The sequence below is a fragment of the Pezoporus occidentalis genome, unplaced genomic scaffold, assembly GCF_034315485.1.
Source record: "Pezoporus occidentalis ecotype Australia unplaced genomic scaffold, CSIRO_AGI_Poc_V1 ctg104, whole genome shotgun sequence".
Lineage (NCBI taxonomy): Eukaryota > Metazoa > Chordata > Aves > Psittaciformes > Psittacidae > Pezoporus > Pezoporus occidentalis.
The window spans coordinates 278,939-304,830 of record NW_026912822.1 but is presented as its reverse complement, the minus strand read 5'-3'; the positions used below and the strand labels follow the sequence as shown (position 1 = coordinate 304,830).

Sequence of the window (25,892 nt, the reverse complement as noted above, 5' to 3'; positions counted from 1 at the left end):
TCAGGGGCAAGTTGGTGAATGGAGAGAAGGGAGAAAAAAAGAGAGGTCTTGCTGCAGGGAAACCTGAGTGTACACGGCTCTTCCCAAGATCACGCCTCACCCTTCCCAAGGGTTAGCCATGGCAAAGCTGACTTTCTCTTTCGTTCCCTTACTGGAAGTAGCTGTCATCTGAGCAAAGACTTTGTTTCCCTTCACTGAGGGCTCACTCTCCTTCCATCATTTGTTAAGTAAATTTCCATTAGCAATGAGTGTGCACATCTTCCTCCCAGTGAATAGACTCAAGCCCCCACAACATCTGTGTCCAGCATTTTGCTTTTATTCCATAGAGTTACAGTTCCTCACCTTCTCCTTCTCAGACCAGTTGCGAGGTTCTGGAGTGTGCAGGTGCCTAGGAAACTCAGAGGCTTCTGGTTTAAGTTCCTGAATGTGAAGACGGCCCTTGCTGAAAGACCCCAGACCCCTCCTCCCCCTCTCAGATTTGGCCCTGGATGACCAAGAAGCTGGCACTGCAAGGAGTGCGGTGAGGAGACCCTGCCTTCTGACTTCTGAGTGGCACAGGCACTGTGGTGAGGCAGTGAAGAAAGTTCCTGATGTCACCAACTTTAATAACTCTGTCCCTGCTCCCATTTTTCAGCTGCTGGGATGTCACAAAGAAGAAAGCTACATCCCTCCCCATCACTACGGCTCTAGCATGCTAATACACTGCTCCAGGCCTCTGTGGTCCTGGTGCTACCATGACCTGGTGCTAATCCTGCCCCTGGGGCCCCTTGTTACTCAGAACTCATCTCTGGCCCGCAGGTCCTTGGGATGCTGTGTCCTGTCCAAGCCAGGCCTGTGTCTCCGGCTTGTATACCTGGTTTCACTGCTGGGAACAGGAGTCTCTGAGGAGGATCTGCCACTGCCATCAGCTCCTTGACGTTCTTCTCTATCAGTCTGGTCCTGCTCCACAGCCCTCTGCTCTATCAGCTCCTCTGCCTTCACCCGTTCCTACAGCCATGGAGACAGAGATGATGTGAACCCCTCCCTGCTAGGGTCCTGCCTCACAGGGGCTGACAAAACACATCTCATCTTTGCCGCATCCATCCAACCCGCCTAGAGCACATTCTCTCTTGCAGGATCCATCAGAGACTAGTCCCTCCACCAGGTATCTTGTCAGAGGACAACCCCCAGCTGCTGCACTAGGCCCTGCCCCATGGGAAAGCCCACAAGCCATTCTCTGGGGGGATTTGATCTTGCTTGGAAGTACTTGTAACCCTTTCTCCAGCCTGGTCCTTTACCTGCTCAGCGTGCTCCTGGGAGTGTGTGTACCAGAGAGCAATGGCACAGCGCCTTCCACGGCTCACTGCCCAGACACCATGGGGGTTCTCCTTGCCAGAGCTGAAGGCTACCAGCCTCCCACACTTAGGGTGCACCTCGGCCTGCCAGAAGAGAAAGAAGAGACAATGAAGCCAGCAGCCTCCTGCTCTGGGACAAATGGCCTTTCTATGGAGGTCACGCTGCCTCTGGGAACTCGGAACAGCAGAGAGCCACCAGGTAACCACTGCCAGTCCATGAGCAAAGCAGATGTTGGGGAGGAACAGACAGAACGAAAGGGACAACACAGGTTGCAGACACCCACAGGCTGGAAGAGCCTGGACCATCTCAGTTAAGAAGGAGTTAACCTCTCTTCTGTCTTGACATTTGCCTCAATTTGCCTTAATTTGCCTTTAGCTGCTCCTATTTGAATATGCCACAGCACCAGTACTGGACTGGTTTTGGAATGGTGGGATCCAGCAACCGACTAGCTTCCTCCCACCCAGACCAAGTCACACTCTGTCCTCTCTCCCTTTTATGGCTACTCCCAGACTTACTGTGACAGTCACAGTGTCCATTTCAGTGAAGAAAAGGCCTCCACCTTGGAAGTCATCATTGAGATAGAGAATGCCACTGCAGACAAAAACAAAGAGGACATACGGGAAGATGAAGCTCATTCCTCCCAGGTGCTTCCCCATGCTCCTTGTCACAGGAGGCTGTGAATACCACAGATTCAAAAGTAGACCAGTTAGCAGAATCCAACTGAGGGTGTTAACTACAGCAGTGCCTAACTCAGGTGGTCCCTGATCTTCAAGCCACAGGAGGCTAAGAGAATATTCCAGGCAGTTATCTCTACATGCTTGTGCTGGTTTGGTTTGGTTTGAATCTTCTGCAGCATTCATCTGTAGCATCATTGTGACAATGCCCTGGACTACACAGACCTTCATTCTGACCTGGCATGATGTTGTTTATGTTTCAAGATTGGGAATAATGCAAAGCCTGGAAGAGGAGACTGATCAGCAAAGAAAGCCATGTCTTAAGAGTGAAGGAATTTTAGGGTAACATAAGAATGGTCAAGAAGAGGCTTAATGCAAGCAAAAAAAGAAAATTAAAACAAGACATTTCTTTACTAATGTTAGACAACAAAGTAGTGAGGACAGCGTGCAGCGCAGGTAAGATCACAGTTGACTAGGTGAAAGAATGGACTACAAGCTATTTGCATTCCTCCTGGCATTCAACTAAGCTGATAGAAAACATCAGAGGAAAGGAGGCTCATCACTGGGACTGGGAGAAAGAAACAGAAATTACCACTGCGGCTGCTGAAGCAAAACGTTAAGGACATAAGGACAGTGAGAGGATTACCAGCCTTGAAAGCCAGGAAGGCATAGCTCTTGTGTCATAGGGGTTTAACAAGACAGTGAAGTCAGGGTGGTAACATGACTGTGGAAAAGCAAGGAGAGCTCTTACAAGCATGAAAGGGCAGGAGGGTAAAGATAACGACTGAAGCATATAACAGGACTGTTAGCCTAACTGGAGTAGTCTGGAGGGCTTCAGACTCCATTTCTGACACGGATTATTGTGGGACAAGAGGTAAATGTAAAAAGTCTCACAATATAAAATGGGGGCACTAAAAGGAGATCGGGATGGCCACACAAGCATTGACAAAACAGCTGGTTTCCCAGGGAAATGGTTGATCTCAGCAGTTTGGACTAGAGTAAAAGTACTGAGAACAGTGCCATAGGGAAATGAGTAGAAAGGTGAAGAAGATCACATGAACGGCACAGTGAGTAGTGCACCACTGGCACCAAAAGGAGTACTGTTCACCTGGAGGAGGATTACTGGGACTCTTGGACCCCTGGGCCCAATCCTGTTCAATAATCAATGACTATAACACAAATACAGAGAAGAGATCCAGGAAGTTTGCAGCACAGGGGCATATTTCAAAAGGACACTGGAAGAGCTCAGCCCTTGTGAGTTCCTTGGTCAATTATAATTGCCTCTACAAAAGGACAGGAATACTCTTGGAAAGAACTCAGTGGCAGAGATCCCAAGAAGACGCTTTAACATTTATTCAAGGAGAAGTCAGAGAAGCCCACTCCTCAGGGAGGAGTGAGGTGACAGGACAGCTTTACCAGGGAAGGGACAGAGATCTCACCAGTTACATGACAGAGCCTGGTAACTTTACAATCTGACTATACCAGAAGGGAAATGGACTCAGTGATACTGGAATTCCCTCCAAGTCCCACATGTTTACCATAGGCTGCTCAAAGAAGATTTCTGCTCTGGGTACAGCTACCACCCAAAGAAAAGGCAAATAAGATTTCTGGATGTCCAGGGATGGGATGGGAAATAGGAAGAATCAACTGTAGTGAACTGACCGCATTTGGCTGCAGTGTGCAATAACTGTCACCATCTCTAAAACACATTTCAGGTTCTTTTACAGACGAGTAACAAAACCTGCCACAGGCTGGGAAAAACTCTCACATGGAATGGAAAAACCCAAGACAAAGTATTGACAGTGAATCTTGAGAGAGATGAACAGACGGGATAATCACTAACTGCTCAACCAAAGGAAACACAAGGCGCTTGGTTTTCCCTCTCCTGTAAGATCCAGAAAAATGTGGAAGACAGAACTTGATTAGAAGAACCAGAGTGTCATAAGGGCTAGCAGTGGACTGTAGAACTGTGGGAGACCTACAAGACAACAATCTGGTATCACGGTTCTAGTCTGTGCAGCCTTCCAGCATCATTCTGCGCTCTATTAATGCTGGCTCTAAGGAGGCAGAAAGAGCAAATCTTCCCAGCCTAGCGAAGGTGTTTCACTCCTCATTCTGAAGCCACTGATGCAGCCTTACGCCTGATGCTACAGTCCTGGCTGCCTTTGAGCCATCAACCCATCACCTGGTTTCTGTAATCTGAGCTCATCCTCAGATGGGGCTGAGAAGGCATTCTGATCTCCACATGATCTAATGCAGGTCCCTTCCTTCTCTTACCTGTAGTCCCTGTACACATAGGCAGGTGGCTCTTTCCAGCACTCTTGCCCCTCAGGATCCAAGAGACAATTATCAGCATGGACAGGGTGACTAAGATCCATGCGACCTTCCTGTTCCTCTGAAAACGGGAGTCAAAAAAGAATACAGGAATTTTCAGCTTCAATTAAAAACAAGGCAGAGAGAAAGGGGCATAGGGAGAGTAAAGGGAAGAGAGCCTCCTGAAAATAGCTGGCTGGAACTTAGGAGACTCTCCAGGAGACGGGCACTAACAGGGTGAAAGATTCTTTACCATCTACGGCTGTGCGGCACACAAGGTGCGTGAAGGAGAAATGCAGTTTCTTTCCAGGAGTAAAATAGGATTCTATGATTTTCCGTGATTTCTCACTGGCCTGCAGAAGCAATTTGGCGTCTCTCCAGTCCACGTCCCCATTTTGGGCCAGCTACAAGCGAAAAACAATGCTGTTAGAATACTTGCATGAAAAGACACTCTAAAAAATGATGGGTACACGTACACAGGACAGAAAAAGAAAGCTGTGTAAAAGTCCTGTGGTCACACATAGGAGAAAAGAACACGTTTTCGCGTGTAAATGTAAATCAGGAGTACACCTGTACAGCACAGAGATTCCCTCCTTCTACTCAGCACATGAAGCCACACCTGGAATGCAGCATCACTTTGAGTCCCTCAGTGCACAAGCGATACGAGAAAACTGGAGTGAGCCTTCAGTCAAGGGCCTTAAGATGGCAGGGGTGTTGGAGCATGTCTAAAAAGGCTGAAAGAGCTGGGTTTCTTCTGCCTAGAGAAGGCCAAAGGAGGATCTAACTACAGTCTCCTTTCACCTCTAAGGGCATTACAGAGACGATGGGGATAATCTCTTCTCTTTTTGGGCACTGAAAAGACAAGAGGCAACAAGGAAAAGCTGCAGCAAGGAAAATTTTAATTAGATATAAAGGAAAACTTAGTCTTCCCCAGTGTGGTACACACTGAAACAGGTGCCCAGAGGGGCTGGGGAATCATCACTCCTGGAGATGATCAGGACTTGCCTGCACAAAACCTTAAAGGATCTCATCTAGCTTTGGATTAACCATGCTGTGAGCAGGGGGTCCCATTAGAGATCTCCAGAAGCTCCTTCCATCTTACTCTCCAATTATCAGCTAAGCATGTCTATAAGACTGTGCAGGTACAAGGAACAATCCTGAACCCTTGTGTCGCAGGAGGGAGAGCATTTTTCAAGCCTGCCACATAAAACATGCCTAAACGTGATCATGGAGGGGAGACTGCACATGTGCTTGTGAGGAAGATAACACTCCTGTGCCTCCATCCAGACTGCACTCCAGAGAGACAAACATTTGGGTGACAAACACCGTTTCTGGACAATCAGGAAGGTGTCAGACTCACAGAGCCACTTACTTGCATGGCCCTCAGAACAGTTAAACCTTCAAATCTCTCATGTGGGGTATGAGGTGACCGTCTTGCCCGGTAGCCATCTCCTGCTTCTCCTGCTGCCTAGAAGCGTAGAGATGACGCACCTTAGGCTGCCGTCTCTCCTCCATGGAAACGCTGCAGTCCTGCATTCTGAGGAGGGCAGACTCAGGCCTCACCTTTGTCAGCCGGAGAAGGTCCTTACACTCAGACTCCGTCAACACTCTGTCAAACACAACCCTCTGGGTCCCATTCATCTGGTGGGAATCCATCGTGACAGCAATATCCTCAAAAGGCAAAGGCCCTGTTGAGAAACAAGTACAGATAGGCATGAGCAAGCTTTGGACAAGAAGCTCTCAGACACCAACCCCCCGTCTGGATAAGGAAGTGGAGAGACACTATACATTCTCTGAGAAGAGAGGGCAGTTCCCCAGAAGTGCCCATTCCTCGCAGACCTGGGCCACTTGCACCCCTCACATGCTTCAGGGGAGACAGAGCATCAGCTGGGGAAGCTGGCCTACAGCGAGTGCTTCAGGAGCCAGCAGAAACCTGGGGACTGCTGGGAGAGCAGCAGGGAAAAGTTGAGTGCACTGTGGGTCGCAGCAGCAGAACAGGTCCAGCCTACTGGGGTGAGGCTCTGGAGAAAAGAAGCAGGTAAACACCTCCATCAACCCTCCTTTCCATCACACATTTCATCCCAAAATTATCGCCAGTGAATCTACTTTCTTCAGCCCCAAAGAGAAGCAATGGGTAATAGCTGGTGATCTGATCTTTTGATCTTTGGCCTTTTTGCTCCCCCACCTCTGACCTCTGGATGGTCAAGAATTCTAAGGCACTCAGTCCCTCAGAACGATCTGCTCTCCCATGTATCATAGCAGAGAACTACTTGGGATCATTTCAAGCAAAGACTCCAGGACAGACCCCTGCAAGAGGCTGTGTGTCCACACATAAGAACAGAGGACCAAGAAGAACATGGTACTCTGCACTGCAGTCTATAGCATTTAGGCACAAAACTTTTGGACTTGTGTTTTTCAGGGAAAGACTTGCCCAAGCCAAATAGTCTGCTTCCAGTTTCCGCCCCCGTCTCCCCTTGTCCCCTTCAGAGAAATGGTGTTCAAAGTCGGGCTGGTGGAGTTGAACCAGGTTTGGTGTAGACACTCCTGCCACACTGAACAGGGATCTGCATGTCCATAGACTTGTCATGTATTCAGGCACCACTGCTCTCAGCTTCTCCAGCTGCAGTGCTCTTTGAGTTCCCATCCCAGAGACACACGCAGTGAGATTTTGCAAGATTACACATGCATCAAAGAGGGAGAAAAGAAACAGTAAGAGGACTTGCTGAGCCATTCGAGTCAGTCTGCATCTATGCTAGCATTCCAATGTCTGAGAATGGAAGAAAAGACAGCACTTAGCTGGGCTAAGTCTGGCTGACTGCATCCAAGTCCTTCCTCAAGCTCTTTTACTTACCCCTCTTATCCCTCTCTTCCACATCCAGAGTTTCCTGCTTTTGCTTCTCCTGATCCTCTCTCGGGAGCAAGGGAAAAAACAGAGACCAGGGCTGTCAGAACACAGAGCTATGCCTAACTATCCTCTGTGGTAGCATTTCACACCCTGTTCCTGTTTAGTCCATTCCTCAGTAGGTATTACTGCTCCTTGTACCATCCCCTACTACCAACACTTATATTTCTGTCCTATTCAACTTGGCAACCTTACCTGTGTTTCTCCTTCAGGTTTTCAGGAATCAGCTCATCTGGAGTCCAAAGATCCTGTAGGAACAAATGCAGATGGTTCAGTATATAACATTCTCCCACACTGGATCATGTCAAACAGCCAGTTTCTTGTCCCACTTCTCCAGTGAATACCAGACCAACGGTTCTGGCCTCCTTCTGACAACAACCACAGTGGGCTATGCATATGGTTACAGCAGCAATTTCAAACTCACTGCAGCCCTGGAGCAGTGGAAAGGCCCTAAAGACCCCCTTTGTAAGGACTCAGGGGTCCTTCTCATCAACATCTGATCTCTTCTGAAATGAACTGAAATGAATTCTGGTAACTCTATTGGTGAAATCAGGGCAGGAATATTAAGAAGACACCGATACTTACAGGGTCATTAAAAGTTCCTCCTAGATGCTCCACTGCATAATAAATCAACTTCTTCTCCATCAAAGATCTCTGCACATAATGTTGAATACTCTAAGGAAGCAAAGAGGCTGTTAAACAACCACCTCATAAAAGACAAACCCACCCCTCTATAGGGCAGAAAGCTGCCCCAACACACTTCTGTGCACTTTGAAAACCAGGTTGTGTCCTGAAGGGACCCTGCCTGGTACAGACTAGAAGTAAACTCAGGCTCCAGTTTCTTTACTCCTGGGCTTGACACACATCTGCAGTGAAACGTGTTTCCCTTTTTGTCTCCTGGACTCTGATCCTGTTGTATGGGACAGAGGAGGGCCAAGAAGTACAAACCTGGGGTTGTAACTACCTCTCTGGCTGTGATAGCTGTGTCCTCTCCCAGTTCTGTGAGATACTGGTTCATCTTTTCCAACATTGGCTCGTCCGTGGGATAGAAGAGCAAGTAGGAAGCAGCACATTCAGCAGCCAGTGCCTGGTTCCCAACTTGTGCAGGGATAGAAAAGAACAAACAGATATGTCTCTGAAAGAGTCAATGTTAGCGGCGTATGTGCATAGGCCAGCAGCAGCCAGCATCCTGCTTGGGATCGGACAGCAAGGAGGCCTTACAACAGAGTACACATGGTCCCACCTCCCTCACCCAATGGACATGATGAGGGGCCTGGAGGCTTCTTTGAAATTCAAGTTTTACCAGTTGTCTGACAGAAGCAATGAGACAGTTAGGACAATGTAGAAAGCAGCAGAGGTATCCAAGAGAAGAGCTGAGGGACATGTGAAAGTGACAGGGTGACAGAATGACCAATATAAACAAGCCATCAGTTCAGTGAGGGCAGGCAGGGCTTGATGTACAGTGAGATTGGAATTTGCCATAGTGATAATAGTATCTGGCTTGCAAAGTAAGATTAACAATATCACTTAGCAAAACAGGATTTAATAATAGGACTTTGTATAAGCAATGCATTCCTTATTAACCACATTAACCTAGAAAGAGGAACTAAAGGACTGATGAAAGGGGCCTGCCCCAGGGGGTGCCAAAGACTGGCTGATTACCAAAGAAACAAGTCAGCAGAAACGGTGGTAACAGAGTGAAAGGTGAAGGTGGCAGGGGGAGACTGTGAGCATTGACTCAGTTCAGGACCGAAAAGGCTTGCCCCCTCCACACCCTCAGGGAGCATGCACTCTCATTTACATAGCAAAAGAGGACAATTTAATGCAGAGAAGATAGAGTACTAATTAACATCATGATTTCATGATTCACCAACTTCTGACCAATGAAAAGTAATTTCTTTATCCAATCAAACATACAGAATCATAGAATAGTTAGGGTTGGAAAGGACCTTAAGCTCATCCTTGGTATAGACTCTGATGCATGCAGAATGAGGGTGTGCCTGCTCTGTGCAGCTGCCACTTAGCACCCTATTTTGTGCAAAAGAGCAGGTAAGTAAAATACCTCGACTCTGTGTTTATACTGGCATTTTGCACACGAGATAAACAATCCCACTTTTGGGACTACAGGCTGACTCAGAAGGAACACCACCGCTGAGATGAGATATATATGCATGACCTAGATAGGAAGCAGGGGCCTGGTCTGGAGCCATGTACTGAAAAAGTGTATAAAATACACAGCAGATAGTTGGTGCAAGAGAAAATAAGAGAGTGCTGGAAGAAAGAAGCGGGAACAGCCACGCAGTACAGAAGCTGCACAAGTAAAACTGAAGTGGACCACGAGGCACCTCTCCCAAGGTGGCCACAGGTTTGAGAAAGAAAAGAGAGGTTCTGGGAAGAGTCGGCTGGGGGCTAGAAGGAGGGAGAAACAGGTAGAGCTCAGGTCAATGTGCCACTTCTCCCATGACATGCTGCCCTCCAGGCCCAGAAGCAAAGGGCAAGTTTAGGGGTGCCACAGCATCACATGCTGGGTTGTGGCTCTGCTCACCTTGATCATAGGCAAACTGCAGTAAATCGAGATGAGAAGGGATGAAATCCTCTGTGGCAGAAATCCGCCCTGGCTTTGTGGCAATTTCAAGGACGCACTGCTGTCTGCACTTCAAAACCTGAATATAATGGGCTGCAAGAGAGAGGAGCAAGAAAGGCAGTAGCTCGCACTTCCTCCGGACAGGAGCACTGGGAACCCAATCCTCTGTGCATCTAATGCTACCTGCAATGGCTTCATACAAGCCAGGCTGCATCTCCTCCTCCTCCTCGTTATCCTCATCCTCCCAAGGCCCTTCACACAGGGCACGACACTCTTCCAGTGCTGACAGCGCCTCTGTGAGCGACTCCTCCAGCCTGGCCACAGCCTGCAAGTACTCATCTGCATCGTAATGCTGCACCCCAGCCTCATATGCTTCCTGCGAAAGACAGATCCAGGTCCCTCATCAGCCTGGGTGACACCAAAGCATGCCTGAGCCTTCAAGTCGCTCACAGGGTAGTACTGACATCTAGGGGCCTGCCCGATTACACACAGCCCACCACGCAGTGACAGCTCATCTTCTGGGCTTTAGCCAAATACAGTTCTCCAAGGCCCTGCAGCCTGCTGTAACTGTCGCCAAGGTCTCTGTGGCACACTTGCTATTGTCTTCACCCTGAAGAGAAGGCTTCAGGGAGACCTTCTTGCAGCCTTTCAACTGTGAAAAGGGGGCGTTTAAGAAAGACTGAGCAAGACTTTTGACCAGGGCCTGAAGGGACAGGACAAGAAGCAATGGTTTTAAACTGAAAGAGGGCAGATTTAGATTGGAAATAAGGAAGACATTTGTTATGATGAGGGTGGTGAGACACTGGAGCAGGTTGCCCAGAGAAACTGTGGCTGCCCTATCCCTGGCACTGTTCAAAGCCAGGTTGGACAGGACTTGGAGCAACCTGCTCTAGTGGAAGGTGTCCCTGCCCGTGGCAGAACACCAGACTAAGGTGATCTTTAAAGGTCCCTTCCAGCCTAAATTATTCTATGTGTGGGGCCCTGTCTCAAGGCGTGGCTCTTGCATGGGAACAGCTCAGGGTCCCAGTCTGGTCCCTGGGATGGGTAAGAGCTGTCGATGCCTGGCTCTGCACTGAACTCTCACCCAGTGTGGCGTGGCCTCCAGGTCTCGGAAGTTGTCCGACCTCACCCCTGACATCCGCCGGTACTTCTCTATGTCCTCCCGCATTTGGAGGTGCTGCGGATTAGCGACGAAGAAGGTGTGAGCGGCGGATACGGCCTGATCCAGCTTCTTGAGCTGCGGAGAGAAGGCAGCAGCGCCTGTCACACTGCCGCGGGCCCCCTCTTCACACCCACCCCTCACCCTGGATTCACCCGCAGGGTGCCCTTGCCCACCACCTCCTCTGCTCCCCACCTGGAAGAAAGCCACCTGGAGGTAGTTGTAGGGCTCCCGACGCTCGAAGTCCCGGCGGATGGTGCGGCTGGCGCGGTGGGCGGACGGCGCGGCGCCCAGCCGGCGCCCCAGGCAGTGCTGGAGGCAGTCGGCGCGCTGCAGCACCGGGCCGAACAGGGCAGCCTCCCACAGCCCGGCCCCCGGCGGCCCGCCGAGGAAAGCCGCCTCCCGGCGGCAGGCGGCGCGGCAGGCGCGGAGAGCCGCCCGCAGCCCCGCGTAGCTGTGGAGGGCGCGCTGCAGCAGCTCGGCCGCCCGCGCCCAGTCCCGGGCGAAGTACGCCCGCACGCCGTCCGCGTACAGCAGGTCATAGGGAACCAGGCGGCCCGGCGACGTGGCGGCGGCGGCCCCGGCGAGCAGGAGGCACAGGCAGAGGCGTGAGGCCATGGCCGAGACGCAGGGGAGAAGGAGGAGGAGGAAAGGGGTCCGGGGCGGGCAGGCGTCCTAGCGAGCCCCGGGCTAGGCCCACCCCAGGGGCCGGGCAGGGCGGGCCGGCGGGCGGTGCCGGGTGGAGGAGCAGGGGGAGACATCGCCCACGAGGTTGTAGTTAACGTAGGAGAAACCATGCCAGGGACGCGCTTTGACCATTCACAGACCAAGTCCCATCACACGCAGAAGTGCTCTGGAGGTGAAGGGCTGCCCATCTCCTGCTCTCCTCCGATGCAGCCAAACCCTTGCCCATGGCTGGAACTACAGCCAGCACTGGGCAGGAGAAGGGTTATCTCTCACACGCTACCTCTGTGCCTCCCTTCCAAGCGTTTTGTGCAGGACAGAACCCTGCTCCAGACTTCACCTCTCTCAGTTTTGACAGCGTGGGCAGTCGGGAGCCTTCCCCTAAAGCCTCTGTCAGCTTTCCTGTTTGGGTGGGAATTTTGGGCCATTGTTTTCCATGCAAAGTTTGCACCGGAATCAAGAGTTTGCACCGGTGAAAGAAGATATTATGGGCGAGGGTATTTTTGCAGAGAATTTCCTTTCAAGCCTGGGGTTCCCTCAGAGCAATAGCTTTTGCTGAGCAATATTAGAAAGCACAGAGGCTGCCCCTGCTTAGCTGTAGGCAGCCTGACTCCCCTGGAGAGGAAAACTTTTCACCCAGTCTCCTGTGACAACTCCTCTACGGGCTTCATTCCCTTCCCTGGGCTGCTAAGCATCTGCTGCCTTCCAGATGCACTGACAAGAGAGGGATGGAGAGGAAGGAAAGGAGCCTCGCACGTTCCACATTTCCCTTCCAGAAGCCTGTGAAGCTTCATTAAACATTAGGCCAGCTATTTTGTTTCTATGGAAACAAAATTATTACTAATATATTATTTTAAAAACAGACACACGATTGACACTCCAAATATAGAATTTTAATACCGTTCTGTGCCTGCCTCGTCTCTTCGGGCAGAGCGGATGCGAGGGTGGAATTCACAAAGGGACTGGACTGGCGAGGGTGCCAAGTGGTGATGGCAGCGGAGGGTGTGTTTATAACCTGAGAGCAGGCACAGGCTGGCTGTTCATCCGTCCACCTCACTCTTCTGCAGTCCGTGTCCCACTTCTTCTTCCCCCACCAGTGTGGGCTGCCGTGTTCCTGCCTGCTGGCGAGAAGGATGAGAATGCAAATTAGTGATCAGGTCCTGGGACAAAGGGAACACTTGAAGTTTCATTTAAAAATCGTGATGGCACTGAATGTTTTTGATGCTGTCTCTCATAGTTTGGGATCCTGGAAGGTCTGTGGCTCGCTGGCCTCAAGGGTCCTTTCACACAGTGCCTGCTCTCCATCCTGCACCTGCAAGGCTTCGCTGCAAGCCAAGGAGCAGCGCCGTGGCCGGTCGGCGTTCTCCTCCTCTCTGCTGCCAAGGGAGAGGCGGCGATCGCGGCGCAATGCGAGCGGGAGACGGGAGTGCCGTGGGCTGCAGGCTGGGGAGGGCTGCGGCGTCTCGTCAATGAATGTGGTGATCTCATCTCGGAAGAAGCAGGCGCTGGAGCCCCGGGGCACCAGGCCCCCCTCCAAAAACTGCCGTAGGGTTGTCAGCTCATCTTCTGGGGGCCGCTGGCGGTGCTGGTAGTCATGCAGCTGAGGAGGCAAGAAGATGGGGCCACCGGGTTTGCGGGGAGTGGGAATGCGAATGTCATCAGATGAAGACCACTTGTGTAGGAAGGATGGAGCAGAGCGGTGGGCGGAGAAGATGTTAGTCTCATCGTGTGACATTCTCCGAGAGAGGGGGACCTGGAAAACGGAGAAGGAGGCAGGTGATAGAAAACTTGAAGAGACAGAACAGGAAAGGAGTAGGTGAGGCTTTCTCAGAGGAGTCTAAAGGACACAAAGGTGTGGGAGACTGGCAGAGAAGGAAGCGGGTTGTGGGGCTGCCCCTGACAACTATCAGCTCACCTGCAGGTAATGCACCTTCTCCTGGGGCAACAACATGTGGTGCATGGGTAGCAGCTTGATGTCTCGGGAGTCCCGTTTCACAGCTGCTGCGCCGTTCGCATCAAACCTCACTTTGCAGATCCTGCCGTCGCCATAATCATCACACACACCATCTGTTGGCAAAGAGGAGAACAGCAGTCAACGCTTTTCGGCCAGAAGAGTCTTACCAGAGCACCCCGAAGCCATTCTAACCCTTGTCTGACTCCCGCTGCCCTGCCTGCAGCCCTCAGGGCGCCCCTGTGAGCAAGGACCTCATCCTTCTGCTTACAGCAGCACTAAAGCACGCAGAGGTTGCCCTGTTTCTTCTGTCTTGCTTTTGAATAGCTCACTGCTAGAACTTGGACCTTTGGATCAGTGAGCTGGACAAGGGCCACTTTTGTTGTGGTTTGGCAGCTGTATTCATGGTCTCTACTCTTGCATCTACTGTTGCACTAGTTTTTCCTGGATGCTAGTGAGTCCTAAGGCAGCAAGTGAGTGGCAGAACCTTCTCCAGAACAGCTTTTCTCATGGTTGCCAACCCAAAGCTATAACGTCCTAGCGACTCACACCACCACTCCTGGTGCAGTCAGGTCCTTTTCACAAGGCAAACCCCTCTTTCCTCTGAAGTCTTTTAGGGAGGGGGTTAGTGAAGAAAGGTGACTGTGGGGTGGTGAGGTGCTTACCATCATCTCCATCTTCCTCAGACATAATGGCCACACATTGCTCCCACACAGTGCGGAGATCTGCTCTGTAGCGCTCGCAGGACCAGATGAAGGAGGGGAGCAGCAGGGTCTGCACCATGGAGCACCAGAGCACAGCCAGGACCATCCAGGTTGGGGCCGTATCATAGCGCAGGCTAAAAAAGCTCACAACCTTCAAGGTGAGAGAGAGAAACAACACTGAGAAAGAAGACAGAATTGGGGATCAAGGGAGAACGATACCAGGAGTCAATCTGTAGTAGAACATAATCTGTCTGTAAAGGATTTGTTAAGTAATTACCCCATTCCTGTGCTGTTGCCCCAGGTTTGCTGGATCATATTCCAAGCTGTCAGATCTCTAATATGAGACCTGGTTTTTGCATCCCTTTTTTCCCTGTGCTCATTTATAAACTGGAGCTAAATAGGTGCTAACAAAGGACACAGCCACTGGAAAAAAGAAAGCAAAGCTGTGACTAAGCCTCTGCTCTCCTAATGGCTCCCTTTGAGAACTTCCCCAGCCCTCCAGTTTTGCTGAGAATCAACCAGCCAGACAAAACCTGAATGCTGACTATGACTATATGAGCAGAAGGAAAAAGAAAACTGCCTGCAACAGCTCTTAAAGCTGGGGTATCAGCTCTCCAGAAGCAAATGGGAGAAACAGAAATCTCATTGTTTTTACAGAGCTAGATCCCCCTGTAAGTTTGCAGAATAATTTCCTCTCCTCCTAACCGCTTGAAACTTCCACAGTGGTTTTAGCTCTGTGTGTGTACACCCCAGCCTTCAGCTTGTCTTACAAAAATACTGCTGCAGAAGGATGAGAGAATTACTGCAATCTTTAAAACCGGCCCCCAGAATAACACAGATTTGGCAACACCATGGCTGGCTGGTGGACAGAAAACTCTTTTTCTCTGAAACCTGAGAGAAATGGAAATCTAGTTAAACTGCAGAGTCTGAAGGGGAAGGGAGAACTCGCTGCTTACCAAGATAGGCACCCCAGTGAGCGTGTCATACAGGAAGACAATAGCGCTGATGAGGTTGGTCATCTGCAAAGAGGTCTTGGCTGACTCGGAGCCATCCAGTGAAGACCTCCTTTTGCCACGTACATCCTCCACTACAATGGCTGGCACATTGAAAGTGGTGTGTGCTGATGAAGAGCAGGATGATGCCTCCTCTGACCTCTGATGGCGGCACTGCCGGCGTCTTCTGTGTGCCCACAGGGTCTGGTAGAAAGTGATGCCCACGCACACCAAGCCCATGACGATTCCTCCGAGCAGAAGGAGGCTAAAGCAGACACCGAAGCCCAGCCCTATCTTGCTGACAATGAACTGGCAGCCACGGGCATAGTAGCGCTCGCCATTGTTGTGCCAGCCGATGGAGGGCAGGGTGGAGAGGATGAATGATACCATCCAGATACCCATGACGGCATGCAGAGCCTGCTTCTTGGCATTGCTCAGCCGGTAGTTGACTGGCCACCTTACCATCCACATGCGGTGGTAGGAAAGGGAGGCCACGGTGAAGCAGGTGGCCAGTGCCAGAGTGTAGTATGTGGAGACGAAGACCTTGCAGATGCTTTCGTTCCAGTCGTAGTCGGAGGACTCGCGCCGCAGCTGCACCACAGCATAGGTGGTGAGGGGTACTGCTGCCATGAGGATGTGGGTCCCAGCAAGGAAGCATAGCAGCAGCTCCAGGGGCTTGTGTTTCTGTTGCTTGGCCGTGATGCTGAGGATAATCCAAGAGTTGGCCAACAGGGCTAACATCCCACATGCCAGCCACCACAGGGAGTTGTTGTGTAAGGTAGACTCTGATTCAGAGTCCCCCATGCTGCCACCCCTGCTAGGCTGCACCTGGTCCCTGCTGCTGGGGTTCTGTAAGAGGGAGAGTGGGACTCCGCACTGGGGGAGCCACGTCCCTCCTCATCTGCTGCTGTGATGCGAGGTGTATGCACGCTGGTGGGGTTTCTCAAGGCATTGCCACCAGGTAGTAGGCAGAACAGCCGTCAACTCTGTCTCACTTTCAGTACTCCCTTTCCCTTCTATTTGATTATATTTCTTTCCCTGGTTCTAACTTTTTCCCCTGTTCTCCTTTTTCTCTCTTCCACCTTTCTCTCTCTTTCTCATGAACACTTGCCAGCGCTTCTCCCCTCACTCGCTTGGGCTCACTTTTTTTTTTCCTCCCCATCTATTTCATCCCCCTTCTCCACTCTTCCCCCAAAGAAAAAGCTCTCCTTACTTCCATGTGCCCACCAGGGACCTTCTGTCTCAGGGACCACCTTCTGCTGGGACTGGTGAAGGCCACATGCAAACAGGGACCGCTGGGGACTCCAAACAGTTTGGCAGTAGCAAGTGGCTGCTGCCCAGCGTCCCAGTGGATGAGGAGCTAGGTAGGAGTTTCAGAGATGACAGGAGGCAGGACAAAGGTCCTGTGCAAATCGTGAGGGTGGTTCATACACCATGTGTAATTCTCCTTGTCACCAAATGCCACGCTCGTGACCAGAGAGAGGTTTCTTGCCAAGGCTGTGAGAGAACTATCAACGGAGAGTGAAGGGTGAGGAACAAAATCCAGAGGGTTCCCTATCCAAGACCTGCCAGCACCCTCACTACATTGTCCTTTTTGCTGTCCTCCAGGGCTCAGCCTGCTCTTTAAGCTTCCCTGCACAGCACAGAACAGAGCTGGCAAACAATAAGGAGATGGCGGGGAGGGGAAGATCCTTTTCAAAGGTTCCCTTGGAGATTCAGGGCACGAGGTTCCCTGTAGAAGAGAGGAAAGAGAAAAAGTAATCTAACATAATTCTATCTCCTCAGATCACTCTTTCTCCTTGCCCACACAAACACCTTGTCATGATTTAGGCTGTGCAGAGAGCTCCCTGTGTCTTTCAGGGAGCAGAAAAGCCAGTTTTGCACCAGTCTTTCCATACCTCAGGCTGTACTCTGTCCCCAAGCAATTCCCTCCAATGCTGCTGAGACATGCTGTGCTCCCTGCCCTTCCTGCCTCCGGCTCCCCACGCAGAGTGTTACCCGTGCCATTTCTGCCATGCCCAATCTGCATCAATCCGTGCCATTCCAGTCCTGCTCCTGCCAGACAGATCCACCAGTCTTTGGACTTCAGCTTTTCTCCACCAGTGCTCTGGATTTAGCCTGTCATCCCATCCTGTCCCATCCATGGGTGCGTGTCACCCCGCAGTCCTGAAGCAGTCTTTTGGCCATGCACCGCACCCACCTAGAGCATTTCTGCTTGAGCAGCTCTGGTCTCCAGACACCCCATGGTTACAAATCCACTGAATGAGCCAGCTAACCTAGTGCTGAGACTACACACCTCTGCCAGTGACCCCTGGTCCTACCAGCACAGGCCCCCTTCTCCTGTCTTCATCTAGAGGGGGCATCTAAGCAGCATATTCCAGGAAGGGATAGGCCTGCTCTGTGCCTTGACCAGAGCAGATGTAAACTTCAATCTTTCTGTGCACAGACCAGTGGACTCCCAGCCTGGGCTAGTGTTCCCATTCCCACCCTCCCCTTCCCTCTGCTCCTCTGTATTTTCTCATCCTCTCTGTGACCACCTGAGGCTTTTCTTCCTTTCCTCCCTGCTTGGAGCAGTTTGCCATGACTGGATTTGTAGTGCCCTTCGTTCTGCCCCCGTTCATCTTTTTCCCCCCAGTGCCATCATCACTCTTGCAGTGAGGCCTGTGGCCTCTGGAGACAGTTATGAAGCTAGCCAGCCCAGCTAATCCCAGGGGAAGGATTTTCCTTGCGGCATCTCCTTCTGCCGCCCTTCCCACCCAGCTTGTTCTGGTGGCCCACGCTGTTCCCTCGATGAGGCAGGAACCCCCCCCGCCTCTGCTGGCTTTGGAGCCCAATTCTGCTCCGAGCTGCGGTCCTCCCGCTCCGGGCCACTGGAGAGCTCCAGAGCTGATGCAGAAAGGCCAGGTCAGGGAAACCCATCCTCGCCTGGTCCCGCTTCCCGGCCAGAGACACCCCTTCATCCCACCGCCCATCCCACCCGCAGGGCGAAGGGAGCCTCCTGGGGCTGGTGACTCAGGGGAAGGCGAGGGCGGGGGGTCCAGCGGGAAGGTGACCCACAATAACTGCACGGAAGAGTGGAGAACCCCGGGGCGCGGGGGGATGCGGCCGGCCCAGGGCTGATGTGCGGTGCTGCCCCGCCGACCCCTGCCTTTGCCCGTCACTGGCAGCCCGGCCACGGCGGCCGGAGGGGCGGCGGGGGGTCGGGCCGGGCCTCGCCTCGCCCGGCGGCGGCGGCCAGGGGAAGCGGTGCGGAGCGGCTGGGGCCGGGGCCGCGGAGCCCGTGGGGCGCCCCCCGGGGCGCGGCCGTGCCCGGCGGCGGCGCCGCCCTGTGCGCGACGGAGCGGAGCGGAGCGGGGGCCGGCGGCGGGGGCCGATCGCGGCGGCGGGGGCCGGAGGGACCCATCTTACCTCTCGCCGGAGCAAGCGCTGCCATGGCGACGGGCGCCCCGCGCGGCTGTGCGCGCCTCTGCCCGGCTGTACCGGCCCCCGGCCCCGGCCGCCGCAGCGGACGCCGCAGGCAGCAGCCGCCCCGGCCCCGCGCTCCGGCCATCCGCCAGGCGGGGCGACGGCGAGGGGAGAGGGGCGGGGAGCGCCGGCGGCAGACGGCGGCGGGAGCACCGCCGGGCCGAGCAGCCAGGGGGCGGGCCGGGCGGCCGGGAGCGGGAGCCACCGCCCCGGCATCGGCATCGGTCCCGGCCCCGCCCGGCGGCCCGGGCACCTGCGGCGCCTCCCGGGGCTGGTGTTGGCCGGGGCTCAACCGCAGGGGCTGCTGGTGCCGCTGGTGCCGGGTCCCGGCCCGCTCCCTCTCGTGTGCATCCCTCCTGCCCCACGGGGTAAGGCTGGCAGTCCCCGGGAATACGGGATGCAGGACGAGAAGGTGCCCGGCTCCTGTTCCCAAAGAAAGAGGGTGATGAAGAGGTACCCAGACCGTAAGAGTTGTCGGAGGACGCGTGCCGACAGGAGGGGAAAGGCAAAGAGCTGGTGCTAGCAGAGAGGTTTCCGAGGGGTGCTTGCAGAGAAGGGTAGCCAGGACGCCTGGTGCCCAGGGTGACTCCGTTTGTTCAGCTGCTGGGAAGGTCTTTCCCACCACCGACCGACAGTGTGGTCCCACAAACAGGGCAAGGGGACGAGAGGGAAGGTGATAGAGGGGAGTAGTGCTCAGAAGAATGGGTTGGTCATGTCAGAGGGGTAAAGCTCCCCCTCCAGGGGTGTCATCTCAGTGAGGGCAACCCTGGCTAGAAAGTCTTCACAGGACAACAGACATCTCATTTTCTTGTTACTTGCTATTGAAGGCACCACCACCATCTTCCTTGTCTTGTTTCTTTTGGAAATGAATGCCTGCCAAAATCTCTGCACGCCTTTCCCCCATTAGAACTATGGTGGGAGTCTGTATTTCTGGACAGTTAGGGTGCAGCTGCATCAGCACCTCCGTTTGGATCAGGAGAACATGAACAATTCAGATGAACCTTCCTGAAAGATGTGCAGTAAATGTGCTATGAGGACGATGAGACTTCAGCTTTGCTTTGGGCTGGGGGTAGTCTGAAGTAAACCTGCTGACATTTATAGCATGGCCACTAATTCCTCAGCAGCAGCTGTGTTCCTCTGCATACCCACTCCTGCTGCATTGCTGCGTTTGCTAAAGCGGACCTGATCCTACAGATCCGGGATCTGCTCAGCTTTATCACCCGCTCTGATAGGTCTGATTTCATGCATCATTCTAAATACTGGCTGAGGTGATCCCAAGTGCCTTGGGTACTGAGGGATTTTGTCTAAGGCTTGTATGGTCAGCAGGAGAGAGTCCTGAGTAAGAAAGCTGGAGGTGCTGCTGGTTCTCAGGCCCAGGGACAGCAGTGAAGGCAGTTCCAGTGGTATCAAAGAGATCATCTCTGAGACAAGACCTGTTTGCATTGCACTAGCTGTTGTGACTGGGGCCTGCTTTAGAGATGGTGAGTAGAATCAGGAACCACTAGAACAGATCTTGCTTTGCATCAGGTAGGTAATGAGATATTTTTTGAGGAAGGTAGGTGGCGATGATGCTGCCATGCTTTGGCTATTCTTTGGCATGCAGGAGCATGCACAATGGAACAGCCCCGAGGTGGTTCATCTCAGTGGTCAGTTCAGCAACAGCCAGAGATGTGAGAAGGGGCAGTTATGGTCCCCCATCAGCCATTTCTTTTCAATTCCCATCATTTGTGGGAGGCTTATGCCTTGAAGTGAGAAAGTCTGTATCCACAAATGTAAACATTTGTGCAGCTCCGGTTGTATCATTTCTGTGAATTACTTAATGTGATAAGTTCCACATTACCATCTTCTTCTGATTCAGAAGCGGAGTCTCCTTAGTGTGAGTTGTTATCCTGCCTGCGTGGGTGAATAAATCCTCTTGTTATCTCAGTGAACAGTGAACTAAGCTTCCGATGCTTTCTGCGCTGCCTGCCTCAGCTCTGCTCAGGTGGGGATGTCCTGCAGCCCAGCGTCGGCTACCACTGACAGAGACTGGTGAGCAGAGCTGGATGGGGATGCGTCCTCCCACCTCAAGGAGGCTTCTTGTGTTTGCAGAGGTGGCTGGGTTCTTAGTCTGAATGAAGGCACAAAACTGAAGATGTATTGTGAAGCGGAACAAACTCTGGCGGAAGAAGAACTGTTGCCCTGAGGCTGTCATACGCCTGAGCAGATGCTCGTCCATCTCTCCATCCCATCTAAATGGATTTCGAAGACTCTGTTTATTTGCCTAGGATTACCAGACACCTCATTTCACTGGTTTTGATAAGAGGTAGATTGCAGTTGTGTATGTGCTGCATATTGACAATGCACACGCAGAGAGGAGTGCCAATGTCTGGATATGGAAACCCTGAAGCCCCACAGTGCAGGGTTCTCTGTGTATCCAGGGAGTCCAGGCTAGAAGTGAGAATACCCTTTATCCCACCTCATCTCTTAGAAGGACTCACAAAGCTGGGAGCAGTTTTCCCTACAGAGCCAGGCTGGACTCTGACCAGTCTAAAGACTCAGTAGCTCACTAAAACACCCTCAGACATGCAGGCCCAAAGAAACACCAGTGTTACACTGCCAGGGTAAGAAATGTTTCCTAGAAGAGTTCATTGTATGAAGATGCGTTATTGCTGGAGAGCAGTTCAGCTGGTCCAGGGCAATGCTCTCTCTGAAGGTGCCCTGGGTTCTTAAAGAAACATCTGAAAGAGCTCTTTAACCAAGAAACAAACACCAGAATCCTTAAAGCAAAAGCATGAAGAGAACAGCCAAATTCACATCACACTGCTTTGATGGTTTGCAACCCTTACTCAGGACCTTGAGAAGTGACCATGGGAGGTTTCACACGTTTCTCACAGATCTTGGATGCGATTAAACCCGTCCTCAGAGCCCTAGCTTACACAGCCTCTTGTGAGGCTGCACTGGTGTGCTTCCAGGCAGGTTTCCTGGCGTCCTTCCTGGGATGTGGTTAATGGCTAACGAGAAGCCAGCCAAGCAGATATGTTGGCAGATTCCCTCAGCAAAGGCAGTGACTGCAATGTAGATTTATCATATCCAAACCTGAGATTCTATTTCTAGCACTGTACAGAAAGATTTAGTGAAATTTCTCGGATAATTCATCTGCAAAATGGGCAAGTGATAATAGCTCACACCAGGGGACAGACGACTAATGCTGTTCATGAGCTACACAGAAATATAAGGGTCTGCAATGTAAAAACTAGGGTTTGAATTTGTGGATGCTTGTTTACAGATGAATGTTTGTCCTTACACAGCTGGACACCTTATTAAAGATTGGTTTTCCTGTTACATACATCAGTATTTGTATATGACATTTTCCTTGAGAAAAGAAAATACCAGGGTAGGTTTGTCAGGCCCATGGTTGTTCTGATGCTGCATGCCATTTGGTGCATATCCTCCTGCTTCCCCCACTCCACTGCCCAACTGATGGAAGGCTTTGCGCGCTCTTCTCAGTATGTTACTGACCCCTTTTGCATCCCTCCTGGCCCTGTAGCATCACTGATATCCCAGTGCGCACAGTTCCAGTCTGTAAAGGACGTTCGAATGTAATTTCAGTGTTTAATTACACCACTTCCCAAAATTACCAAACACTTACTTGTTTGTTCTCATACAGGGAAAGGATAATTAGGAGCTCTTGAATCATTAATCTGGGATCCTATGATGTCTGGAAGGAGCCAAAATGATTTATTTTCTTTGGATTTGTAACCCAGGAATGCAGTTTTCATTTTACCACCCGTTCCCCCAGCTTGCCTAGGTATGCGTGAGGTTTCTCAAGACCAGAGCAATCTTTCCCTCATTCAAAAATAGGCTGGGATTTCAGGAGCACTGCTGACGTGCTGGATGCAGCTGGCCTGAGCAAGGGAAGCTCTCTGGCTCTCACTCAGGACCTACGGATGCGTATCATCAGGTCCCATGGACTTGTGCACTGTCAGGTTCCTTAGATGATCTCGAACCTGATCTTCTCCTACATTGTGTGGTTCTTTATTCTCCCAATCCCTGCCTTTGCCATCTGAGACTTGGGCAGTGTGGCTGGAGCACCTGGTAGAGCCCAAGGCAAAAGAAGTGGTTGAGTACCTCATCTTCTCTATGTCCCAGGCAAGCACGTCTCCCACTTTCTTCCAAAGAGAGCCCACATTTTCCTAGTCTTCCTTTTATCACTGACATACCTACAGAAGCTTTCCTTGTTGCCCTTGATGTCCCTGGCCAGATTTTGTTCTATCATGGCTTTACCTGATCCCTGGCTGCTTGGACAGTTTCTCTGTATTCCTCCCAGCCTACTTGCCCTTGCTTCCATCCTATGTACGCTTCCTTTTTGTGTTGGACTTTGTCCAGGAGCAAATCTTTCATCCACACAGGCCTTCTGGTGTTTTTGCCTGACTTCTTCTATGTTGGGATGTTTTGCTCCTGAGCTTGGAGGAGGTGATTCTTGGATATTGCCCAGCTTTCTTGGGTCCCTCTTCCCTGCAGGGCTTTATCCTGTGGTACTCTACTGAGCAGACCCCTGAAGATATCAAAGCCTGCTCTCCTGAAGCCCAGGGTAGCAAGCTTGTGCACCCTCCTCATTGCCCTAAGGTTCCCAAACTCTACCGCTTTGTGATCACTGCAGCCAAGGCTTCCCTTGAGCTTCACATTCCCGCCAGCCCACCCTTGTTGGTGAGACCACGATACACCATAGCACCTCTCCTCATTGGCTCCTCCATCACTTGGAGAAGGAGCCTCCTGGATTGCTTAGGCCCTGCTCTGTTGTCCCTCAAGCAGGGTGGTTGAGGTTCCCCATGAGGAACAGGGCTCATGAAAGTGAGGCTGCTCCTATATGTCTATATAGGGCCTTATCCACTCAGTCTTCCTGGTTGGGTGGCCTGTAGCAGACCCTGTCCCTGCCTTCCCTTAAATCCTGACCCATAAACTCTTGTTCACTTCCTCTTCCATCCCCAGCCAGAGCTCCACGCAGTCCAGCTTGTCACTGACACAGGTGGTGACATCCTCTCCTTGTCTTCCCTGCCTGTCCTTCCTGAAGAGCCTGTATCCTTGCATTCCAACGCTTCAGTCAGAGGAGCCATCCCCCCATGTCTCTGTGATGCCAATAAGATCACAGCCCTGCAGGATGCACATGTCTCTACCCCCTCGTGTTTATTCCCCATGCTAGGTTTGCATAGAGGCATTTCAGCTGGGTCCCTGCTGAAGCTGACTTACTGGATGGAGTGGCTGGAATTCCTCTGTGCTGCTGTTCAGGTGCCCTCCTGCTGACCTGTGACCCCTCTGCAAGCTCTGGGCATCTCCTACTGGCACTGGCATCAGACTGGTAGGAGCAGGATTGATTGAGGTTTCCCTGCCCCAGCAACTTTAGTTCAAAGCCCCTTTCACCAGCTTGGCAGGCCTATGACTGAAGATGCTGTTTCCTTTCTGGACAGATGGACCCCATCAGCCCCCATCAGCCCCAGGCTTCTCAAAGCAAGTCCCATGGTCCAATTAGCTGAAACCCTGTCTGCAGCACCAGTCCTGTAACCATTGTTGAATGGCCAGATTCGACCAGCCCTTTCAAACCCCTTCCCAGTGGATTGATGAGAAAGCTTCCTGTGCTCCAGAGTCTCTTACTGCTGCTCCCAGGGCTCTGTAATCCTGAACAGGAGGAGAGCCAAACACTTTTTCAGGGGGGATGCTGGGGAAAGATGCTGAGACACATGAAGCAAAGGCAGCCCACTGTGGTTTGGTGGTGTTGCTTGGATGTGATTACACTAAAGAGCCCTGGGGTCCCTCCGGTAAACACGTACTTGGGAATACTCTCAGAAAGGACCCTGTCCACAGCTCAGCACTCAAAAGTGTCTGGTACTCCTATTCACCTTAACCTCTGAGTGAATAGAAGCTACTCTCTCTCTGCAGCTGCATTAGGCCAACGAGCCACTCCAATGGACGATGAAAACTGTTCTTTCTCTCCCCACTGAGATAAAAGGAGATGAGAAGAGGCTGAAGTGCACAGCTTCCTCCCTTCTAGACCTCGGGAGCATGCGAACAAACACAGAGGGTCATTTGGCTCTGAAGGCTGAGGGATGCGAGTGCTTCACTGCAGAGCCCGCAGGGAGCATGAGTCACATGGGCTGCCTCAGCAGATCCAGGCTGACAGCATCCACCGAATCACTGCCTCTCCTTGCACTCAAAGGGCAGAAATAAACTGGGAAGCAGGAGGGGCTTGGGAGGTGGGGCTATAGCCGGGGTTATTTCAGCCCATGTGTTTCTAGTTCAGCAGAACCGGACATCTTCAGCTGTGTCCAAACTCCTTCCTCTGCTGGAGCAAGCAGGTCCGTGGGTCCTGACAGGGAAGCGTGCATTAGAGGTGTGTCCAAAGGATGGAAGCATGTGCTTTTGGTCTTCTGCAGCCCAGGAACATGGGGAACAGCAGTACCAGAAAGTACCCAACACTTCCTTAGGAAAAAAAAGCACTTTCCATTTTTTTTTCTAAACTTGCTTTCTGTGATGTTTCCACATAGCTGTACAGAGCTCTTGCTGCAGTTGTCATTTCGTAAGTATTGGCAGGTAAGCCTTTCTGAGCCCTGCATCAGCTCGGGACTACCCTGAGGAGCTGTCACCACATGATAAAATATGTCTGTCCTTGTGTTTGCTGCTTTGCAGACTCGTGTATCACTGTGGTTTGCATCATACAGAGGCATTATTCCATTGCATGGTGTAGACACACCCTTGTCACACCTAGTGAAGGTGTGACAATGCCCCCTGAGAAGGAGGATCAGGATACCTGCAACACAGCCTATAGAGCCCTGGGATGCCACAAGGAAGGGACCACACAAAAGTGGTCTGATAAGGACACCTGGCTTTTCATCTCTGTCTTCAGTGTCTCACAGGAGCACTGTTGCCACAGTATTACCTGTGAAGACAGTGTATTGTGTCAGAAAGGGGGTGTGCTGTTGTATTGCCTGGGCAAGATGTCACTAGAGTCCACTCTAGCTGGGGACTCACAAGGTACCTCTACATTTGCACTTACGTTTTGTGCAAGCTTGTTCTTATCTGGTCTGTACCTCCAATTCCCTACTGCTTTGAGGCCCACACTGAAGCTTTCAGTATTGCACTCAGAAGGAGCACA

General features: G+C 51.8%; 3 protein-coding genes across 4 annotated transcripts in view; all 3 read right to left on the bottom strand.

Annotated features, from left to right (window-relative positions):
* TPI1 (triosephosphate isomerase 1) overlaps positions 1-11,539 on the bottom strand; it is a 43,281-nt gene extending 31,742 nt beyond the window's left edge. Inside the window, exon 1 of the mRNA XM_062617812.1 lies at positions 11,534-11,539. The gene's annotated coding sequence lies outside the window, so the exon portion shown is untranslated. The remainder of the gene's footprint in view (positions 1-11,533) is intronic.
* P3H3 (prolyl 3-hydroxylase 3) lies at positions 297-11,600 on the bottom strand. The gene is made up of 16 exons (XM_062617798.1): positions 11,163-11,600; positions 10,893-11,045; positions 9,992-10,184; positions 9,770-9,901; positions 8,189-8,322; positions 7,810-7,899; positions 7,420-7,472; positions 7,174-7,232; positions 5,886-6,010; positions 5,695-5,790; positions 4,576-4,726; positions 4,287-4,404; positions 1,851-1,926; positions 1,278-1,418; positions 854-987; positions 297-484 (listed from the first exon to the last, which is right to left on the bottom strand). Exons 1-16 carry the CDS (start codon positions 11,583-11,585, stop codon positions 316-318), a joined length of 2,247 nt encoding a protein of 748 aa, XP_062473782.1. The 5' UTR covers positions 11,586-11,600; the 3' UTR covers positions 297-315.
* A 922-nt stretch (positions 11,601-12,522) lies between these two features.
* GPR162 (G protein-coupled receptor 162) lies at positions 12,523-18,852 on the bottom strand. 2 transcript variants are annotated; one of them, XM_062617738.1, is made up of 5 exons: positions 18,707-18,852; positions 15,263-17,030; positions 14,268-14,457; positions 13,567-13,718; positions 12,523-13,404 (listed from the first exon to the last, which is right to left on the bottom strand). In XM_062617738.1, exons 2-5 carry the CDS (start codon positions 16,100-16,102, stop codon positions 12,883-12,885), a joined length of 1,704 nt encoding a protein of 567 aa, XP_062473722.1. In that variant the 5' UTR covers positions 16,103-17,030; positions 18,707-18,852; the 3' UTR covers positions 12,523-12,882. The 2 variants fall into 2 exon arrangements, with proteins under 2 accessions (XP_062473722.1, XP_062473730.1); XM_062617746.1 differs by lacking the exon at positions 18,707-18,852 and adding an exon at positions 17,197-17,342.
* Positions 18,853-25,892: the final 7,040 nt, after the last annotated feature.

Excerpts from the sequence above, each read along its gene's own strand:
- GPR162 (XM_062617738.1), bottom strand. The coding sequence starts at position 16,102 with ATGGGGGACTCTGAATCAGAGTCTACCTTACACAACAACTCCCTGTGG. Across the intron at positions 14,458-15,262 it reads TCACTGGGGTGCCTATCTTG|GTTGTGAGCTTTTTTAGCCT; the intron begins GTAAGCAGCGAG and ends CTCACCTTGAAG. Across the intron at positions 13,719-14,267 it reads TGAGGAAGATGGAGATGATG|ATGGTGTGTGTGATGATTAT; the intron begins GTAAGCACCTCA and ends CTTTGCCAACAG.
- P3H3 (XM_062617798.1), bottom strand. The coding sequence starts at position 11,585 with ATGGCCTCACGCCTCTGCCTGTGCCTCCTGCTCGCCGGGGCCGCCGCC. Across the intron at positions 7,900-8,188 it reads CAGCTATCACAGCCAGAGAG|AGTATTCAACATTATGTGCA; the intron begins GTAGTTACAACC and ends TTGCTTCCTTAG. Across the intron at positions 7,473-7,809 it reads GAGGAACTTTTAATGACCCT|GATCTTTGGACTCCAGATGA; the intron begins GTAAGTATCGGT and ends TTGTTCCTACAG.